Source organism: Amblyomma americanum, chromosome 5, assembly GCF_052857255.1.
Source record: "Amblyomma americanum isolate KBUSLIRL-KWMA chromosome 5, ASM5285725v1, whole genome shotgun sequence".
Taxonomy (NCBI): Eukaryota; Metazoa; Arthropoda; class Arachnida; order Ixodida; family Ixodidae; genus Amblyomma; species Amblyomma americanum.
Window position 1 is genome coordinate 55,511,293 of NC_135501.1, and position 22,633 is coordinate 55,533,925.

Genomic DNA, 22,633 nt, shown 5'->3' on the forward strand with positions numbered 1-22,633 from the left:
GTTTTCGGCCGAAATTTCGCCTCACTTATGGCCCTTGTTTCGGCGCGAGCTAGGCCCGGAGTTTTGAAGAATGGTCGACGAAGATTCCGAACCATGAAATCTAAGAATATTTCATGCTTAAAAGCGTGAGAACAGATAAGGCGTAGACCAACGGAGAAATAAACGACTCCACCGAGAGGTACACGCTGGAAGCACAGGAAGAGTCGAAGGAAAAGTATGCCATTTCAAGAAAAAATAAAGACCGTAGAAGAAGTGCGGTTGCCACCCCATCGCCCTTAAAGAAAAAAACGACACTAAAGTGCGTGCGAATGAAACCGCTGAAGCTGCTTTTCCAAGCAAAAGCTTTTTATAGAACCAGCGGGAAGTGGAGGTGTTCAAATATTCGAGATTTTTGCGTAGCGAATCGAACGTTCCCCTGTTCGATTCATCCAACAAATGAAATAATATACGTTCAGAATTACTCGTAACAAATCGAATGTTTTTTCATGTTTTCGGATAGCTTTCTAACAATTGGCACGAAGTTCGAATAAGCCAAGCTGTAGTTTCCTTTCTACGAATATTACCAAAACAGCGTCCACTTCGACACCGCACAGCACACTGCCGCTGTCGGTTTGCGAGGGATGGAGGGTTGAAATCCACAACTTGGTCCATTCGTGTTGCGGCGTTCAAAACTCCCATACAGATGAACGATGTGCGCAAAACATTCGACGAACCACATACACGGGAGAAACACAAGGACTGGCGCAACACTAACCACTATTTTATTCTTCTCACACCAACGCATAGATATACATTTATCCACACTTGCGCAAGATAACAAAAATTCCAGTCATGCAAGATTACTGGCAACGATGCGTGCACAAAAACTTCAATTCGGCGGAGTAAAGTGATAAGAAAGTATCGCTAACACATCCTTCAGCCTTTTTCTTAATATGGAATGTGGTTCGTCGAATGTTTTCCGCACATCGTTCATCTGTATCATCATGCACCAACTAGGCCCAACTGAAGTGTTATTAAAACGCTGATACGTCGCCTCTAAGGTATGGCGACGCGGCAGTGCTCAGTCACGTTTAGCGAATCTTCTCTTCATGCCCGATCTCAGAGGCCATGGCTCATATATAATTCTCACCCCTCTCATCTACTGGGATGTGGCACTATTTTTGAGCAGTTGTCATCAGTTTATAATGATCATTTTCCTCTCTGCGTATTATATGACGGTCGTTGATTTTATATGCTCACTCAGTGTTGCGTACCTCAAGTGTGAGTTTTTACCGCTGTAGCTAAACTCCACTTGAGCCATAACGCTGTGGAGCAGCTTCGCTGTTTCGCACAATTATTAGTTTTGTAGTAATATTCGCGCTACTATCGAATATTCACAAAAATATTCTAGTTTTCAAATCGCCATCTGAGTATATTGTTTGTATTCGAAACAATAGCAAAGCTCCATTTTTCGTATACGATGCGATCTTCGAAAACCACTATTCGCACACTCCTAGTGCGAACGTACACCACTACTAATGCATTACACACGTCTGCTGGTACGAGAAAGCAAATAAGTAAATCGTTACGTCCAGTTTACAAATATCGAAATTCTTAAACCATGCGCTCCTCTTGTTTGTCATTTAATGCTTCTCCAATGCGCCGTCATTATAGTTTTCTTTTCCATTATTCCAGAACCGTTCACACGGCACAGTGAGAAAGGGGGAAGAGAATGTGGTACAAAGAAGAAGGATGGAAGACAATGGTCCATGGTAGTTTTATTCTTATTTATTTATTTTTACATGTACCGACATTCGCACGCACTGGCATTACAGCAGGGGGATATGATCCAAATTTACATTGCCTTAGCACAGAGGAAAACAATGTACAAAAGAGAGAACGCCACCTTTCCACTTCCAAGGTCTAAAGTACACTTTCTGTAGTCACATTCTGGGTTCCGCCGAAGGCCCACCTCCGAAGCCATGGCCGGGCACGTCCCCAAACAAGTCCTTGTCTTGAGATGTGGCGGCTGCTTGCGCGCTCTGAATGAAGAAGACGACGTTTGCGATTAGAGGCGTGCAGTACTCAATTCGCCATCTGAATTCATTATTTGTATTCTATATGTTAGCAAAGTTACACTATCCTTTTTCGATGCGGGCAAGCGCTATTATCCTCTTGCGGACAACAACAACACTAGAAGACAAATTCGCTCTAGACTCTGCACAGCGGACAATATATAGCATAAGCTTTCCTTTATTACCTGCGGGGCTTACTTGTTTCAGGCCACTTTCTTCAGCCCGTAGGCTTCATCTCAGCTGAGAACAGCACTTTCTCCCATCCTTCTTGAGAGCGAGAGAGAGAATCGAACTTTAATAAGAGGAAAGCAAGAGAGGTCGGCCGGTGGTAACATGACCCTGGCCTACTACTCCACACTGGGAAAAGGGAGGAAAGGGAAAGAGCGAATAAAAGTTGATGATGGCATATTGCAACGAGTTTCATGGGTGATGTCCGCGCGCGCGCGCACGCGCACACACACACACACACACACACACACACACACACACACACACACACACACACACACACACACACACACACACACACACACACACACACACACACACACACACACACACACACACACACACACACACACACACACACACACACACACACACACACACACACACACACACACACACACACACACGCACGCACGCACGCACGCACGCACGCACGCACGCACGCGCGCACACACACACACACACACACACACACACACACACACACACACACACACACACACACACACACACACACACACACACACACACACACACACACACACACACACACACACACACACACACACACACACACACACACACACACAGAGAGAGACGGGCATCTAGGCCTGTTTCCCATAAAAACCTGGGCACGGCCTTCGTCACACACCACGAATCAGCACGTTTTATCCTGGCGCATAAAGGAGTTTCTTCGGGGAGAGGGAGAGTCTAGTTGTCTCCAGGTAGCTTCTAGTGTTCTCCTCTCACAGTGTAGTCGGGGCACTCGCAAATATGTCCAATAGTCTCTGGAGTGTGGCACTGTACGCAATTTGGGTTAGATTCTACTCCGATCTTGTGAAGGTATACTGTTTGGTGTAGGCAACGCCAAGCCGTAACCGTTGGAATAAGGACCCTCGACGTCGCATTATCCTAGATGGCAGATGAAATCATGAGCCGGCGTTAAGTTTAGAGATGCGGTCCTGCTGATGGCTCGCATCGTTCCAGTGCAACTGCATTGCGGCTTGCATTAAATACACCAGCAAGGCTCCTATGCCAGATCTGGAAAAGGCTATTTCTATGAAAGCACCATCAGCATGAGCTAGCCGAGCCTCGGCATCAGCACGCTCGTTTCCCGCTATGCCGCAATGGCTCGGTATCCACTGAAGCTTTATGATCTGGCCGCTGTGAAAAGCCTCACCTAACAAAAGCACAACCTGTCAAACCAGCTGCTCCCTATGTCCTCGGTTTAACGTAAGTTTGTCTGACCTGTAATGCCGATCTCGAGTCACAGAATATATTCCATTGGTGCGCGGACTGGTGAAAATTATAACGGACGGCCTCTCGTATGGCTGCCAATTCTGTTGTCGTAGATGACGTTTTATGCATTAGCCTGAAATGCTGACCTAAGGCATTTCCAGGCACTATGACCGCTGCAGCTGAAGAGGTGGTCGTCACGGGTCGGTCCACAAAAAAATGCTGGTAGTCACCATATATAGATGCAATATATGACAGCGCCAGCTTGATGATGATGGCCTCAGGCTGACTGGTAACCAATATGCAGTGTTGGGATGTGCGTCTTTGTTATCCCTGGGATGGATGTACATATATACGGTTTCGGTACTGCCCAAAGTGGCACCTCTGCAATCTGGTGTGGCATGTGGTTCGTAGGCATCGCATTGCACTGCGTCCAGAGGGCTTTGGAAAAGGCTGAATTCGGACACACAGCACTAATATTAGTCAGGGTGTGAATCCTTCTTGAAAATAGCGTTCCGTCTCCCACATAATCACAACGCTAGACTGGAACGGTGCTATATGCGCTTCTTCAGGTGGCATTAGAGAGTTTTAGTTTCACGTACGTACAGAGTTCACGTACGCGAACGTGAGAAGTCTGCGTAGCATACGCGCATGTCGTTTCAAACCCTTTTCGTTGCACGTACGCGACAGACGCCACGCGTTCTTCCTAGCGTCATCTACTGACAGATGAATACACTGCTGTAGCGACTCTAAGACAAGGCGAGTCAAAGTCAAGTCAGTCGAACTGCGCCGGAGCGCTGCTTCGTTAGGCTTAACAGCTGGTAAATCGCCCTTATATCTGAAAAACAAAAGCCATTTGTCCTTGAAACTTTATGGGAGGGTAAGAATGGGCTAATCTATGGCGAATACAGCAGTTTAGAACACGATATCGCGTCGAGGGATTAGCGACGAAGCTGTTATCGCTGCTCACGTACGTACGTGAGCCTCGCGCATACCCTTTGCGTTTTGCGCATGCGCACTGGTCACCCGTAAGAGCTCTACGTACGTGAAGCCTCTACGTGCGTGGAACTAAAACTCTGTATTGTATGAACTCCTGTGGTATGTAAATATCACAATTTCTTTGTAAGATAAAACGCGATCACAATATGTAGCTCCCGCGTACTAAGGCATACTTTTCATGCCCCACTTTAACTCCAACTAACTCTAGTCAGTGTTCGCAGTGCTTTAAATATTAGATTTATTAAGCAAAGAATATCATCATCCTGCAATGGTCGCGATTTAAAGGGGTCGTTTCGCTTTATGATTCCTAGCGTGAACCTCGTACACTGCGAAGAAAAGGCTTCGTATCCTGGTCAGCCCACACCCAGGTGCTTCATTTAGGGAATACCATAATGCTTGCTCCATATCGGGTGAGTAGAAACCATTTATCTCTGTCCAAAATGCCTAGGACTCCCTATCATCAATTGTTTATACGGCTGGAGGACAGGGCGGGAGCTCTCTTTGGCTAGACGTCTCCCCTTTAACATCTGTGTTCTATCCATTGGTTTTGGTTTCGAACTGATGGATTTGTTATTTGCTTGTTTGTATTTATGTGTACTTGTTGATCGGCGGTTTGTTTTATGTGCTTGTTGTTCATAAATATTTGTGCGTGTTCAATAAATTGCGTCTTTGATCCCAGTTTACGTTGGGTCGTCTCTTTGTACGGCCGCCTCGGCCTATACTACATTGGCGACGCAAGGATGGGATAGATCAAAAGTAGACTGAGTCGCAAACGTAATCGGACAAAATCAATTGCCCAAAGTGAAATCGGCTCTTCCCATAGTTTGAAACAAGCTTCTGGAATCTTTTGCCGTTAGAAGTTGGTGAAAATGCAGTGCCGATTTTAGCTTTTCTACGTCGTTTCATAGTCGCTTGTCCCGGAGTGGAAAGTGGACGCTGAAGTTGTGAGTTTTATCTCATCCACTTTAATGTCATCGCATTTCGGTGGTGGTGTTACAGACAGGTGACAGGACCGTTTCGACGAAATTTTCGTGTATGACTTTGAAGAAGATTTAGGTCTACCATAAATGCGTCGTACATGGTAAGAACAGACGCAAACAGCAAACAGGATTGTGTGACCAAGTTTTTCTCAAAGCCAAGACGGAATGTCTTTTCACTCCTCACTGAAAGAGAAATTATTGCATTCGTTGCAAAATCAAAATAGCGTTTGACGCTATTTGCTTGATTGCGCAGTTGAGCCCTACTGCACCACAGAGTTCTACAACCCAATGGGCACTGAAACTCTCTTAGACGTCTTGTGGACATCCATGGGGCATCCAAGGGAGCTGCAGTACCCATTGGGAATTAACGTCGTTAACTTGGGAGAGAGACGCTTGCCCTCCATTGTGGCTTGAAGCTCGGGGAGGCCGAGCAACCATACTTAAAGCTGACTGGTTGGAAGCTTGAGGAGGCCGAGCGGCCATATAGAACGGCAGTGATTGTTGCACGACGGACACGCTTGACCCCTCCTTTAGACTCGATGCTCGGGGAGGTCGAGTAGCCATATTTGACTTTCAGAGATTTGATGCGTCATTGAGTGTCACGTTCGGCACTGACTAGAGTGACGAAGAATGACCTCAAGCAAGAAGAATAAAATGTTTACAATATTTGACATCGAATAATAGGAATTTTTGGAACTGGTTTGCAGAAATGGTGGTGCCAACATAGTCTTTTACGGGCATGCGTCCGTCCGAACCCTTTCTTCAACGAAATGGTCGCTCGCCTCTCCCATGGTCACAGTGGTTAAGAATTTCAAACTCTGCTTGAGTGTTTCTGGTGGTGCATCGGCACCAGATGAAAGTAAAAAATTACTGTTGATTTGCAATTTGGGAGATGAAGGCCGCAGAATCTGCTTCACCCGAATTACGTCGCAGGGACAGGCAACTGCGTCACAGCCTTCCACGTCACAGCTTCATCCACTGGTGATGCGAAACCAGATATCTATAAACAGTTACTTTCCTGGAGAGAGAGTTTGCATTGAACGTTGCTTGGTCGTAAAAAGTCACCGATTTCAGAATCGCTGTCAGCAACCTGGCGAATCTGTCGCAGAGTATGTAGCTGCGCTCAGAGATTTGGATAATATTTGCAGCTATCCTTCGTCAGAAGTTAAGTCGGGCGATCGTTTCGTTACTGGCCTCTCATCCCAAAGTGTCTGGGAATGTTTTCTACTGGAAGGCCCCGGCGTATCTTTTGCGGCTGCGCCTCGAATTACTCTTCAATGCGAACAGGTTAGCAAAGATGGCCAAGAACTTACAGCGCTCCCAAGAACAACGCCAACCTCGTCTGAACGCGCGACTTTCCCTACATGACATTATTGTACGCCATGGTCCGAACCTCCTTCTTGGCAGTATGCTCCTTCACAACGTTCATTGGAGTTTCCTGCAGTTTTTCCACCATGGAGAGAGGTTCCATCACAGCCACCTAAGTACTCGACGCAACGATACGTCCAACCTCCGTCATCGCAACTTCATCCACGACATAACATGCCTACGTCTTCACAAATACGTCAGTTTCGTCAATCTACATCTTCGCGGAACCTTCATTGTCCACAACTGTCGTCGCAGTCATCTCAAGCTCTAGACAGCCTCGACAGTTGTGGATACCATCAACGAGTTCATCAAACCTAACCTACTGTTATCGTTTCAGATCAAGTCGTCACACGGCCACGGCATCCGCATGTCCGGCCCACGGGAAATCCTGCTCCTGTTGTAGAAAGATCGGACATATTCAGTCTGCCTGCAACCCTGCAGTCCACCGATTAGAGAAGTAACCCAACAGCATTCCCAAGGTTGGAAAGACCTACAACTATATGTGGCGACACAACGCTACGAAGAAGGGAAAGAAGGACGATATACACCTACTGAAGAAATGTGTCAGCTGCACGGATAAGAACCCACATTCACTATTGAGGCATGGCAGGAGGAAGTGGAATGACACAATCTTGTGCGGGAAGTTGGATTCCCTCTTGTAGAAGAAAATTAATGTGTGAAAGGACCCCAGTTGTGCAAGAGGCTCTCTTGGCTACCGACGAAGGAGATAAAGTTGTGACTGTTAGCGAGTACGCAGGGGCCATGTCTGTAAGAAATGAGAGTATGAGTTTCAGCGAAAGGGAAGAGATCATGTTCGTCGACAAAAGAGACCATGTCACGATTGAAAGAGGTGCAAAGTCGACTTCCGGAGCATAAGTAAATGACAGGCCTGCTACTGAGGGAGAAGCGCATTGTATGGAGGAGGAACTGTTAAATAGCCTATATATCTGGTGTTCATATCCAGTTACAAGTGAATCAAGTGACTGTCAATTTTTGGTGCATTTTGGATAAGCTGTTTCCATAATAGACCACCTTATTTTTACAAGACACTTTTCACATATTTAGTTGCAAAGGGCTACTCGGGTCACTCTCATGGATTACTCTCAGGGTCCTATTAATGTGCTTGGTTGTTTTACTGCATCTGTTACCTTTCACGAGAGAACTGCTTCCCTCCTTTCCTATGTCGTTGAGGTGACTACTCTTATTGGTTTAGATGCCATACGGGTCCTTGATCTTTTCATTGTTGGTTTGCTATGTTTGCAGAAGGTTGCAAGTTCTGCTGATAGGATTCCTTCAGCGATTGTAAGAGATTTTCCGAAACTCTTCTCAGATGAAGTGGGACTTGCTAAGGAATTTTTCCATAAAGTAAAGGTTCGGTCGGCAGTCCAACCTATTACGACCAAGTTCCGTCGGCTGCCGCTCGCCATCTGTCCAAAGGTGACAGAAGAACTACAACGTCTTGAAAGTAATGACATCATAGACCGGATTAACGCTTCTGAATGGATTTCATCCATTGTATTTATCCAGAAGGCCAATGAAAACATACGCCTTTGTGTTGACTTGAGACAATTAAGTCAATAAGCCTATCTTCCCTGATGTTTTCCCCTACCTCATACAAAGGAACTTCTTCATGCTTTGGTTGGTGCTACTCACTTCTCCAAGCTGGATTTAGCTCCCGCTTACCACCAGATCCCTTTGCATCCATATAATCGTGATATGACTGCCTTCATCACGCATGAAGGTCTTTTTCGTTTAAAGAAAGTTTGTTTCGGCATGATATCAGCGCCTTCGGCATTTCAGCAAATCATGGCTCAGATTTTGAAAGGATGTCCAGGGTTATTTTTTATAATGACGATATCAATGGTTATGACAAATCTGAGAGGAAACATAACACTAATCTTCGTCAAGTACTGGCCCACATTTAAGATGCAGGTCTTAAACTCAATGAGAGGCATGTTTTTTCCGCTCATAAGGTCACACTGTACGGCATCTCTCCTGTACGCGATGCTGTGGATGCGGTCATTAAGACTCCAACACCACAGAATGCGCCTCAGTTAAAATCTCAGTTAAAATGTCTGATTTAATACTATGATCAATTCATTCCTTCTTATGAGAGTTCTTTAAAAAAACACTTTCATATGGACAGAAGAATTTCATGAGAGTTTCAAAGAAATGAATTCTCCTTGTATCTGCGCCCATTTTTCAGATGCTTTTTATTTATTTATTATAGATACCTCAAGGGCCCTTGAGGGCTTTACATGAGGAGTGGGCTAACAACCTGGTGTTAATAGAACATAGTTTCGATGGCTTTCTTGAAATGGTCCGGGTTTGTAAGAAGGATGGTACTGGTGGGAAGACTGTTCCAGTCACGCGCTGTTTGGATGAAGTAGGAATGAAGATGAGTCACGGTGCGAGCAGGAGGTGGGTAAACGGCCTTGTGGTGGCTTGTGCGGGCTGAAGAACGATGAGCAGGTTGGATAGGACAGTTGTGAGTAAAGTTATGATATATTTTGTGATACAAGCATAGCCTTGCAACAATACGGCGTTGCTTGAGGTTAGGTAGGCATGCATTATTTTCAGGGAGGTAACACTGGTGGAGTATAAGTAGTTTGAGTAGATGAATCTAACGGCGCGATTTTGTGCAAGTACAACACAGTGGGTTAGGTTAAGTTGAGCGGGGTCCCAGATGGCTGATGCGTACTCTAACATTGGCCGAATTAATGTTTTATAAGCTAGCAATTTAACTGCTGGTGAAGCTAGACGTAAATTACGACGTAGGTAGCCGAGAGTTTTGTTAACATTGTTAATTATCCGCGTTATATGGATAGACCAGTTAAGGGTACCCGAGATGTCAGCACCAAGATACTTAATGCAGTTGCGGGGTAAAACATTAGAACCGTTCAGAAGATAATTTGGGGTAGGGTAATTTTGTCGTCTGTGAAAGGAAACAAGCGCAGTTTTGTTAGTGTTTAAGACCATCAGCCACCTACGACACCACTCCTCCAGCCTTAATAGATCACATTGAAGAACACCATTTTCTGCTGCACTATTAATAGAACGGTAAATAACACAATCGTCGGCGAATAAGCGGATGTTTGACGAGATATTATTAGGCAAGTCATTGATGTAAATTAAGAAAGGGAGAGGGCCAAGAACTGTACCTTGCGGCACACCAAGAGTACGTCAGAGAGTGAAGAAGATTTGTTGTTGGCTTCAACAAACTGCTGACGATTAGTGAGGAAAGCCTATATCCAGTTGAAGACAAGCGGGTCAAGATTTAGTTGTGAAAGCTTTAGTAGTAGGCGTTTGTGAGAGACTTTGTCGAAAACCTTCTCGAAGTCGATGAAGAGAGCGTCAACAGGTATGTTAAGGTCTACATTAGTACTTATGTCGTGAAGGAATAAGGCAAGTTGAGTGTCACATGAAAGTCCTTTTTGAAATCCGTGCTGGTTAGGGTGAAAGAACTTAACAGATGTAAGGAAATTTGTGATTTGCGAGTAAATAACGTGCTCCATAATTTTGGAACAGACGCCGGTTAGAGATATGAGCCGGTAGTTAGAAGAATCTGGCTTTGGAACTGGAACAATCTTACCCACCTTCCAATCATGAGGGACGATGCTGGATGACAGTGACTGCTGAAAAATGTGGGACAAAATAACACTGGTGATTTCCTTAATGCTTTTGAGGACTTTGGCATTGATGCCGTCGACGCCAGCTGATGAAGTCAATTTTAAAGTTTCGATTAGTTTCAAGATTCCTTGGGGTGAAAATGTGATATCTGGCATGATGGGATGGTTATACGAGGAAACATACGGGAGGTTATCATCTGGTTCTCTTGTAAAAACAGAAGAAAAGGTTAGATTGAGTATTTCCGCTACCTCGTCACTGGGGACAGGCTGTCCTGTTTGATCCATTAATGAAACTGATTTGTCTTTATCTTTGGGATTAATTGTTTTCCAAAATTGTTTTGGGTTAGTTCGAAGTAAGTTAGGCAGGGTGGTTTCATAAAAGGAACGTTTAGATTTAGTAATTTCCGAATTATATAATTTGGACGTGGTGCGGTATTTCTGCCACGCCTCTGGACTCTTGGTAAATTTGGCTGTACGTAATTGGCGATTCTTCTTGTTTTTAAGACGCTGAGTGCAGGATTAAACCAACGGGAGGAAATACGCTCGCTAATGCTTATGGTTGGAATATAGGTAATGATTAGTTCCTGCATTTTAGACTTGAACATTAACCAGTTTTGCTCGACAGATCGCGTCCAGAAATCAACAGATAGGAATTCCCAAAACCTGGTAAGTTCTTCGTTGAAATCTCGATAATTACCCTTTTCATACAGTCAGTTCTTTGTTGCTTTTGGCTGCGCGGTTCAGTCTTGTTAAGAATGTGCCATGGATTACTTTATGATCGCTAATTTCATCTAGGTATGACAGCGAAGGAATTCTATCGGGGCGGGCTGTAAGCACAAGATCTAGGATGTTAGCTGAATGATGGGTATGCCTAGTTGCTGACTCAACCATCTGGGATAGTGAAAATGTTAGGCATGTGTTAACAAAATTGCTTTCAGTATTATTTTTGGAGAGGGAGAGGGCAAGGTCAGACCGAGTAATATCAGGAAAGTTAAAATCACCGAACATAACAATAGGGGCATGTGGATACAGGGATCTTAAAGAGTTAAGTGCGTCATGGAGCTGGGGCACGAATGAGCTGTCGGAATCAGGCGGTCGATAGCATGCGCCTAGGATGATATGGGGGTGTGCAGTTCGACAGCATACGAACACGATTTCTAAAGAAGTATGAATGGGTACTCTGTGGCAATTCAAATCAGGATGAGTATAGCGATGAGAACACCACCGCCGCGCCGCGTCTGTTGTTGCGGTCGGCACGAAAAACTTGGAAGTCTGGGTGGGAAGGAAAAATATCTGAATTATCTATAGATGAATTCAGCCATGTCTCGGTCAACGCGATGACATTGCAATCTGTAGAATCGATAAGGTTACCAAGGATGTCGCGTTTGGGTAGCATGCTCCTAATATTAGTGGAAAGGAAAGGGAGGGATTTCTTTGTACAGTCCTGGTTGGCACGGGCCAATTGCTATGTTGGACGAATAATAATAATAATTGGTTTTTGGGGAAAGGAAATGGCGCAGTATCTGTCTCATATATCGTTGGACACCTGAACCGCGCCGTAAGGGAAGGGATAAGGGAGGGAGTGAAAGAAGAAAGGAAGAATGAGGTGCCGTAGTGGAGGGCTCCGGAATAATTTCGACCACCTGGGGATCTTTAACGTGCACTGACATCGCACAGCACACGGGCGCCTTAGCGTTTTTCCTCCATAAAAACGCAGCCGCCGCGGTCGGGTTCGAACCCGGGAACTCCGGATCAACAAGCGGTTGCACGAAGAACAACCTGTTTGCTGACCGGATCATAAACGTATGTGTCCTTTCCTGCTTCTAGTCTATTGTGGCGAAGAGTGCTGCGAAAGCTTTGTTTCTTTTGAAATTCAATTCGGGCTTTCCAGGCTAAACGAGTGGCTGGAGAAAGGTCTTGGGCAACACTAATTTTAGAGTGCTTGTTTGCCCTGCTAGTGGTCAGCAGTTTTTTTTTTTTGTCCTCAAAATGGGCAAACTTCACTAGAATTGGTCTCGTTTTGTTAGGAGAAAAGGACACAAGCCTATGGGCACGCTCTATGTCCCTCGCTTCAATGCATAATTTCAAGTGCTCCTTGGAAAAGGCGATCACCTTTTCCTCAGAGCTCGCCCAACTTTCGTCGCACTCGTCGTCCACCCCGTGAAACACCAGGTTGTTTCGCCGCGCCCTATCTTCGGCATCGTCTGCTCGAGCAGTTAAATGTTCAATCTGACAAGCGTTTGCCTCTGCGAGCGTCTGAACACTTTTTATATCTGCCTTGATTGTGGTTAGTGATTGGTACTCTTCTTCAATGTTAGTTATTCTTTCTTTGATATCTTGCAGCATTTTATCGTTTTCAGTCTGCTTTTCCCGGATATTTCTAACTTCATCTAATAACGTTGCCTGTCCATTCTTTAGTTCGCCCAGAGCTTCTAACAAGCAGATAGCTCATCGCCAGCAGCGGCACGAGTAATGGGACCCGGGTTTTGCTCGACATCCCCGGACAGTTGCAGAAGCACCTGTATTACATATCCAGTCACAAAGAATGACAAAAGCTGCATGTGGGCTTGGCAGCACAAAAAGACCGCGGTAGCGCGTGCGCTTAGTTAATAAAGAACAACAGTTGGTTACCTGCGCAAACAACAACGGCGTATGGTGAGGCGATGTCATCGCGCCCGTGCTGCCAAGCCCACTGAAGGCCGTGACGATGTCGCGGTGATTTATGTAGGGTTGGTGACGTAGAGACGATAAACCGGAAGTGCATGGCCATGATCTGAGGGTGCGCGGTAGGCAGGGTGATGCTGCAACAGAGGGAGCCGGGCATCGCTGAGGAAGAAACCGGTGGGCGGATAAACCAAGCGTCGGAGCCAAGGCATCAGGGTGGTATCGCCACGGTCCAGCCACATCGTCCAGCAGGTAAGCACCGAGCACAGGTCCGTCTCCGGTAGTCCGGTTGTCTGCTTCGCAGGAACAGTAGGCCGGGACCAATAGCTGCGCAAACAACGGCGTACGGTGAGGCGATGTCATCGCGCCCGTGCTGCCAAGCCCACTGAAGGCCGTGACGATGTCGCGGTGATTTATGTAGGGCTGGTGACGTAGAGACGATAAACCGGAAGTGCATGGCCATGATCTGAGGGTGCGCGGTAGGCAGGGTGATGCTGCAACAGAGGGAGCCGGGCATCGCTGAGGAAGAAACCGGTGGGCGGATAAACCAAGCGTCGGAGCCAAGGCATCAGGGTGGTATCGCCACGGTCCAGCCACATCGTCCAGCAGGTAAGCACCGAGCACAGGTCCGTCTCCGGTAGTCCGGTTGTCTGCTTCGCAGGAACAGTAGGCCGGGACCAGTAGCTGCGCAAACAACGGCGTACGGTGAGGCGATGTCATCGCGCCCGTGCTGCCAAGCCCACTGAAGGCCGTGACGATGTCGCGGTGATTTATGTAGGGCTGGTGACGTAGAGACGATAAACCGGAAGTGCATGGCCATGATCTGAGGGTGCGCGGTAGGCAGGGTGATGCTGCAACAGAGGGAGCCGGGCATCGCTGAGGAAGAAACCGGTGGGCGGATAAACCAAGCGTCGGAGCCAAGGCATCAGGGTGGTATCGCCACGGTCCAGCCAGATCGTCCAGCAGGTAAGCACCGAGCACAGGTCCGTCTCCGGTAGTCCGGTTGTCTGCTTCGCAGGAACAGTAGGCCGGGACCAGTAGCTGCGCAAACAACGGCGTACGGTGAGGCGATGTCATCGCGCCCGTGCTGCCAAGCCCACTGAAGGCCGTGACGATGTCGCGGTGATTTATGTAGGGCTGGTGACGTAGAGACGATAAACCGGAAGTGCATGGCCATGATCTGAGGGTGCGCGGTAGGCAGGGTGATGCTGCAACAGAGGAAGCTGGGCATCGCTGAGGAAGAAACCGGTGGGCGGATAAACCAAGCGTCGGAGCCAAGGCATCAGGGTGGTATCGCCACGGTCCAGCCAGATCGTCCAGCAGGTAAGCACCGAGCACAGGTCCGTCTCCGGTAGTCCGGTTGTCTGCTCCGCAGGAACAGTAGGCCAGGACCAGTAGCTGCGCAAACAACAACGGCGTACGGTGAGGCGATGTCATCGCGCCCGTGCTGCCAAGCCCACTCTTTTGCCGCCTACTGTCTTTACTGCTCATGCTTCCGACGTAGGTTTAGGAGCTGTCCTGTAACAAGACGGTCCAAAAGGACTACAGACGGTAGCGTTTGCACCCAGAACGTTTTTCCCACCGAAAGAAGGCATTCAGCAGGCGAACGAAAGGCTTTGGCCTGTCTGCGGGTTTGTGAGCACTGGCATATTTACTTGTGGGGCCTCTTCGGACAGATCGTCATGCTCTCATTAATATGTTATCCATCAGGGTACCAGTCGACGACCCCTTCGAATTGCCAGATGATATAACAGACTGTTATGCTGCAATTTTGCTGTGCAGTACCAGAAGGGATCTAACAACCAGGTAGGAGATGCTTTGTCTCGGTTGCCAGTACACATTTACAATAATGAGATAGATAACACAGAAGAGGTTGTTGCATATATTGAGCCAACATGCATCACTGAAACACAGTTCAAATCTGCACTGGCAAAAGATCCTAGCATTCAAAAAGTTAAAGAATATGTAATTTTATCTTGGCCACCGGCTCAGCAATTATCTTCGAAATTTCGGCCATTCTTTCATCTCAGAGATGAACTCTCTATAACAGAGGACTTATTGTATTGGGCTGATCGTGTAGTAGTTCGAGCCTTACTGACTAATAAGCTAATACTTACTGCTCATGAAACTCACCAAGGTATAGGCTTTACTAAGGCTAGGCTGAGAGAGGTTTTGGTGGCCAGCCATGGACAAACAAATCGAGAACAATATAAAAAGCGGTCCAGTTTGTGTTGGAACTGATAAATCGGCAAACACAGTTATAGCTCCATTATAGCCAATTACATTTCCTCAGCGTCCTTGGAAAAAGGTGGCCCTCGATGTTGTACGTTGGTCCATTTGAGAGCTCCTTCAAACGGTCGATATGCTATCACCATGATTGATAACTATTCCAAATGGCCTGGAATTATACTTACGACTCAAGTGACTACTATAATAGTCAATAATTTCATTTTAGAAGTGTTGGCGCGGAAGGTTGTCCAGAAGAGATTGTCATTGATCAAGGTCCTCAATTCATGGCAAATTAATTTGCCGTACTCCTTGAGAGCAGAGGTATTAAGTTAACCCATTCTTCCGTATACTACTTTCAAGAAAATTGGCAAATCGAGAGATTTAACCGCATCTTCAAATCTTTTGTGCAAACTGCTTCGCTTCAGCTTCGTCCTCTCAAGACAGCAGTTACAGAATATCTTCGTATCTATAGGTCCACTCTGCATGCTACCACCGGGGCAGGTCCTTTAGCTTTTTTGCAGGGCGCAGGGCTCACCGAACCGAACTGGATATCATTGGATTTCCTTCGGTTGCTTCGTTATTTCACCAAAATCCTTATGAAGCTATAAAGAAGTTGCGGGAGAGAGTACAAAACAAAAGAGGCATATTCCGAGAAGGACACGGACCAGCAGAGAGCTGTCAAACCTCCTTCTTTCGAAGTAGGTGACTATGTTGGAGTTCGTCGTTACGTAGTTCGTTTCAAACGGAGACCAACAATTATCCGGACTTCAAAAGATTGTTGGCCAATAGGGCGAAAAACATTCTTTTCGTCTAGATGATGGAAAGCTGTGGAATGCTTCGAAACTGACTAAATATGTGAAATCAAAAGATCCTGAATAGCACGAGGACTTCGACTTTCTGAACATGCCATTTCCATATGGCTCAGGAAGTTATACACGGGACTTGAACACCACACCAACAGCCACGAGCCCGGAACCTCCTGTACCTACATCATTCCATGAGGTGTCTAAACCCCAAACCCGTTTTGCTATTTCGCAACAGCTAGTCATTCATTCTCAACAATCTTCATTTCAAGACAGCGCCGCTGAGACTCATCTCCCCACTTCACAAAGTGTTACGAGTGATTCTTTTTTTTCCGGGGGCACTCTATGCCTTCTAATTTGCAGTGCTCAGTGATTCCGGAGGATGAGACACCTGTTACAAGGGACTACAGCCCTCCGTCAGCAGCATCTACCTCAAGAATCCACACTCCCCTACAGAACCCCTAATCGGTTCTAGGATCTCAACCTCCATCACCCTCTCAGTTGTGTAAATATCGGGGGACCAGTCTTTCACCCCACACTCCTATTCCGCGGATGCAGCGTTCCCGTTCGCTAACCGCGGAGGGGTTCGTGCTCGAGGGAACAAGGGGGGGGGGGGGGGGGGCGACAAGGCGTGAACACTCATATGCTATTTATTACACTTGCAAATAATACACAAAGTGGGCCAGTTAGCTACAGAACATCAACGAGGCATTCCTCAGAAATAAAAGGCTTCCCCTAGAAATTAACTAGTGTAATTAAGAAAAGATGAGTTAATAAAGTTGAAAATAACAAAAGGAAAAACGATGACGTTACCACTAATTAATGATGGAAAGACACGCGCGGCGCAAAACTGCGTCTGCCGAAGCGACGACACTGGTTTGAGCAACATATATCGCAGGTACACGTGAAATCCCATCTATGTCATCCCTGGTTGACCTGAATGTGGTGGCAGTATTCCCGAATAAATTCACCTAAGTTTTGAGCAGCCGTCCGTCGTACAGTATTCTGGGTGGTGTCGTAGAATTTCTCTTTGGCATATAGCTTGCTTAATTGTTTTAGTCAAGTTGGAGGCTAGCTTGCGATAGGGGTTCGGGCCAATGACGTATGCATCTTAAACTGTATGCTTCCTGAGACTTGCGACAGGGGTTTGTACAGATGAGATATGCACCTTCCGATGCTTGCTTTAAGGCGCGGTTGAGGTGTCCACCGAGATATGTCGATATTTGAGCGATACTGCGCTCTTTCCTTTCACCAGAAAACAAGCTTTCGCATTACGCGACGTAAGCAGACTTAAGTGCCCTCGGAATTTTTTGGTGTTTTCTTCACCCTGTTAACGCAGCAAGCCCCTTTTTATTTAAACGAACTCTCCAGCCGCGCGGTGCCCGTTGGCTGCCTACGGAGTGGGCCACAATTAAGATGGTGGATGCCGTACTAGCAGACGACGCAGTTGTCTTCACCCTGCACGGCGTTGGGAGGGGCAACATCGAGTCAATATTGGGTGTGGCAGCAATCAAAATGCACACACATATGACCTCAAGCACTGCCGCGCGGAGGCGATTTCAGCACACCTTGCCTTGACGTCTGATCTCGAAGGCCATCGCTCACGTAGCTGTCGTCCGCTCCAGTTTCTCTTCCGTCAACAAAAGCAAAATGCAATTCTGGTAACTTGACGGCCGTAGAATTAAGACCTTTTGCGCAGCGGAGACGTACTAGGTGGGCGTATACCGTTAAACATCCGTATACGACGTCTCCGCTCCGTATGCGCTAAAGGTGTTCTTGCTTCGTGTTGGCGCTAAAAACTGGCTTCGTGTTGCGACCTCTTTATTAGTAGATATTGGTCTTTACTGCGTCTTTTAATTATAGTACAGCGTATGAATTATAACACCGTACCGCGGCACCTTCGCCGGCACCTACGCCGGCGCTTCAATGTTTCGCACTATTGCCCATCTTGGACGAATATTCGCACAATTAAGTAGCGAATAATATCCCTAGTCGATTCGTATTCGAGTCAGTTCTACCACTATTCGATTCACTTTCGATTCGGGTTTTAATCGAACTATTTGTATTCGATTCGGTTTGGAAAAGCGCACACCACTGCATGTTTTGGTGCGCCACCACTGCAGACTATGGAGATTTTCGATTAATTCTTTGATAATTAGCAAGTACCCCACCAAAACGAAGCTTACTAACCGGCAAATGCTGCCTTCGTGCAAATTTTGAGCTTGATCAAGCGAGCGGTTAGGCCGACAGAATTTTTTTCCCCGCCAACAGTCTGGACTAGAGTCACTAAATAAAGACTTTATTAAGTGACTCTAGTCTGGACTATTTCAGCACTGACAACACTGAAGACTTGCTGGAAAACAAAACCGAAAGTGAAAAGATCCACTATCAAGTCACATTGGTAGCCATGGATATTAGCCAGTTCACTCTAGCCACGCGACAATGCATTCCGGTTCCGGCGGTCCCGAGCGAGTCGGGCCGCAACAGGGATCGCGTGTACGTAACGGGCTTTCTTTTCTTCAAAAGTTAGAAAAAACAACCCCGCCACTGATTTGCTATCAGCACCTGCGGGCGGTCTCCCGTGCACCGATCGCTTAGCGTCAGCAGCGCATAACCGAAGATACGGGATCGTCGACGATAAATGCTTTCGCTGCGTGCGATCTCGGCAGCCTGCACCAGGTCGAACCAAATCGTCCTCTCGTCACTTGTCCCTGCTCACCGGAGAAATCTCGCCATGGCCGCTAAGGTACCCACTCCAAATCCTTACCGTTGCTACTTGCAGGAATTTTGCAGCATCAGCAGGTCGTCTGCTGCTGCGCCGCTCGGATGACCGGCTTGTCTCGTGATCGTGGCGCGGTTTCGCGTGCTATTCGTTGGTGAGCCCAGTGCATTGCTCTGAGACCGCGCTCATTCGCTGCAAGACAGAAACAACAACAACAACAACAAAAACGCACTGCACGTTCTTAGAGGCAGCCCCGCGATCCCGGGAAAATAATGCCGCACGCTCGAGGTCAGACGATGACCGCGCCTACAATTGTGCTGATTCACGTGCATGATCGTCGCGAGTTGGTTTTTCTGTGAAACTGCATCTCGTTCACTACTTAGAACTGTACGAACGTTAGTTCCATTTCGATCGCTTCAAAAAAATCGGCAAATGCCGGGGAGTTTAGTTTAGTTTGCTTCGGCTGAACTTTAAACTGTTCGCCGCCCTGGGATACGTGGGAAGGTTGAGGTGGTTTATGCAAAACTTAGCCGTGTGATTAAATTTTTGCGGGCGAGCGCTCGATCGCTAAATCATCGCGTTTCGCGAAGTTATTGCGGCTTTGACGAGAGCCGCCTAGATTGCGTGCACGTGGTGTCTGTGCAGGTAAAGCCGATGTCGCCGCGACCAGCATACCCGTCGGCGGGAACGGTAGCGCATCCGGGCACAGCAAGCAAAAATATATGCGTGCGTAGAGGTGGAGATGGAAGCCGAGAATCTTTTATGCAAGTCGTCGCCCGAGCGTGAAGCAGCCGATGGTTCCGCGATCGATTCGGTGCATACCACTCTGGATGTGGACCGCGTATCCTGCGGGCTGCGTGCGGACACTGACGCTGTAAACCTCATTCGTGCCAGAAGGACGCGGCCTAAGAGAAACGGGGAAATCCAGGGGCTAAATCGCGTCACTCTGAACGTTAAGCACGCCCCGGCACTGCTAATCGAAAATGAAATTACAGACTGTTGCAGCACTAAACACGCACGATGCGAAAACTTCTCTTTTGTGGGGGGCTGCCATGCTGTAGACGATGCAGGTTTACAATTAGTTCTGATTAACTCAGGAGAGTTGTTACATCATCCAGAGTTGGTACTGAAAAAGCAAGATTGTGGTATGCTATCTCTGCGTCAAATTCCAGCACGAGTAAGTGAGTGGTTTAACTGAGAGAAGCATTTTACAGTGTGTGTATAGCGTTCCAACAGTCTATATGTGCAAAACATTCGCTCTTTGCAGACTGTTGATGGCTCTACTACCTGCTTGCTTTAGCCGCTAAGTGCAGTTGTTACCTTTACTGGTTACCTTGACAGACTGAAGTCCAGTGTGGTCACTATATCCAGCCATTATTCCATGTTGGGCAGCTTCTGACCGCAGAGTTGATTCCTGAAGAATCTTCCGTCAAATGGGACACCCCTCTCATGAGCCTTGCACAGCAGTCTTGCCTGTGGCACTGTTGCACAATGCGTCAATCTTTTTTAGTGCCTCTGTTAATGTTAATTGAACACTGTAGTTCTCTCTATCATACATTCATGCATGACGTACAAAAAAACATTTTGAGCTTGGCGTTGTTCAAACATAGTGGAAGACTGGTGCATTCACAGCGTGTTGGCCGTCAGCTGTTCAAAATGTCAAGACTGAGCTTGAAATGCTGCAGAGTGCGCACAGCCCGAAATGCATCTTGGGAGGAGTCTGTTATCTTGAGTCGAAGATCCGTGTGGTCATAAAGGGCCATAAAAGAGACCTCTCTCATTGATACTTCAGAGGGTTCGTTGATAAGGACTGCAGAGCCAGCCCGAATGGCTATTCCTTGAACCATGTAAAAAAGCAGAAAGGTGGCTGGAGCTCTTCGAGTATAGCTTTGAAGTAGTTTCCTGTGCTGTCCAACGCAGCATTTGCAGCGAGGACGTTTGGTTGGATTTTTAGCAGCAGACTGCATTGTGATGGCTGTGAAGATTCAGTCGTGGGCAGTGTTTCTCGAACTGTGGCCCGCAGGCCTCCAAATGGTCCCTTGAAGAGCTCAGGGGGCTCTCCATGATAGTAATGTTTTCTTCAACCCTGCATCAGCATTAGCTCAGTGTACTTATGAGTGCTACATAGAGCATATGAAGTGTAAACTTGAAAGTCTCACCCTTTAACTTGGCGTCTTGTTTTCGCATGCTTCTGTGTCAAAAAAAAAGAAACTGTACACTGGGAAAATGTTGCTGGCAAGTTTGAGAACGATTAACCTAGTTTGCCAAACACTACTGCTAGTTAGTCAGCCCTAGTGTGCTTGTCAAAAAAAAAAAATGAACACTACAGTTTTTTTTTAAATTTTATCTGAAACATCCTAAGGGATTAATAAATTGATTGCTATTAATATACCTTAGCGAGGTGTTTACCTGGACATTAACCTAACCCTAAAAAATGTGGGGCTTTGTAGCTGCATGGAATTTTGCAAAAATCGCTGTCCATTTTAACTAAGATAAGTAAATTTTGTATTAATCTAATTATATGAAATCAAACAATGTTATTATGGCTGTGCATACATGCTCAGCATTGATGAATGATTTACCTACTGTGATAAGAATGGGTCACTCCAAGTGAATAGAATTACTCTTCTTTATTCTGAGGAGAAAAATCTTGCTGTCACAAAAAAGTCCTTCACTTTTCATGCCATCAAACAGAGCGTGCAAAAATATTTGCCTAGTTGTCCCATGCATTATATGAGGATAAGGTTGATGGTAAATTGAGAGGAGCTGTTGCACAAGAAAAAAAAAAAAATGTCACTGCGCAATCTCAGAAAAGCTGTGTGCCTTTGAGAGCATGGCCAAGCACTGTTCCTTGGTGGCTGTAAAGCCATCTGGCACGTCACTTGTGGTGATGTGGGCATGGTGACGTGGCATTTCAGTTCGGTTTTGGCATTAAAGTGAGGTAATTGGTCTGATTTAAATCACCCTTGATTGGGTATGGACATCTAAAATAAACAAGGCCAATGTGTGGATCAGGTGGCTATGATTATTTTTGCAAAATATCTGCGCTGTGTGCAATATCGTTATCATCGTCAGCCTAACTATGTCTTCTGTAGGTTGACGGTTAAGAGAAATTCTTGTTGGGGCTAGTTGGTTATCGATCATTGTAATTTAAAGGTGCCAAAAACCACACGCAGGCACGCGCGAGAAGAGGCGTTTTGTTCTTTTCTCTTCTCTTGTGCGTGTGGTTTGTGGTGCCTTTAAATTAGAAGGATGAAGGTGGCCTGCAGTGAACCCTGTCCTATGCATTCTATGGTCACCAAAGTGCGTAGTATAATGGACGATAATAATTTGGACCAAAGCCTATTTTAGCTCCGACTTGGCATAGCTAACCTTGTCGTTTGCGCTGAAGACAAAAAGGGCCCACCTGCGTGTTAAGAACTTTCAGGGTGTCATTGCTTCCATCACCCTCGTTGACAGGTGGCATGCTTCCTTGTTGTCCGGGTGTATATCCGGTCTCTTTCTTGGCTTTCCTTATCCAATTGAAGGCATGCATTTCAGGCTCGGTTTTTCAGCCCTCTTGCGTTTTTCTGTAGAGTGTGCACTGTATTGTTGTTTAAGTTTGTTTGCTTCATTTTCGGGCCATTGTTTTGCTATTGCGATAATTGTCTTTTGGCATTGCTTGATTCGCTGCAATACGTTGTGCGTCTTCTAGGTGGTGAATGCAGACATCTTCACAGTT

The 22,633-nt window shown here is 46.5% G+C and overlaps 1 protein-coding gene and 1 long non-coding RNA gene across 3 annotated transcripts in view; one reads left to right on the top strand and one right to left on the bottom strand.

Annotated features, from left to right (window-relative positions):
• Positions 1-1,790: 1,790 nt before the first annotated feature.
• LOC144132449 (uncharacterized) lies at positions 1,791-20,977 on the bottom strand. Of its 2 annotated transcripts, XR_013314818.1 has the most exons (5): positions 20,233-20,977; positions 18,958-19,104; positions 13,126-14,556; positions 2,240-2,411; positions 1,791-2,021 (listed from the first exon to the last, which is right to left on the bottom strand). It is a non-coding gene; the product is annotated as an uncharacterized LOC144132449 (long non-coding RNA). The 2 variants fall into 2 exon arrangements; XR_013314819.1 differs by lacking the exon at positions 2,240-2,411.
• LOC144132447 (cytosol aminopeptidase-like) overlaps positions 18,640-22,633 on the top strand; it is a 59,962-nt gene continuing 55,968 nt past the window's right edge. Inside the window, exon 1 of the mRNA XM_077664860.1 lies at positions 18,640-18,936. Coding sequence (XP_077520986.1) covers positions 18,832-18,936 — 105 coding nt within the window. The 5' untranslated portion in view covers positions 18,640-18,831. The remainder of the gene's footprint in view (positions 18,937-22,633) is intronic.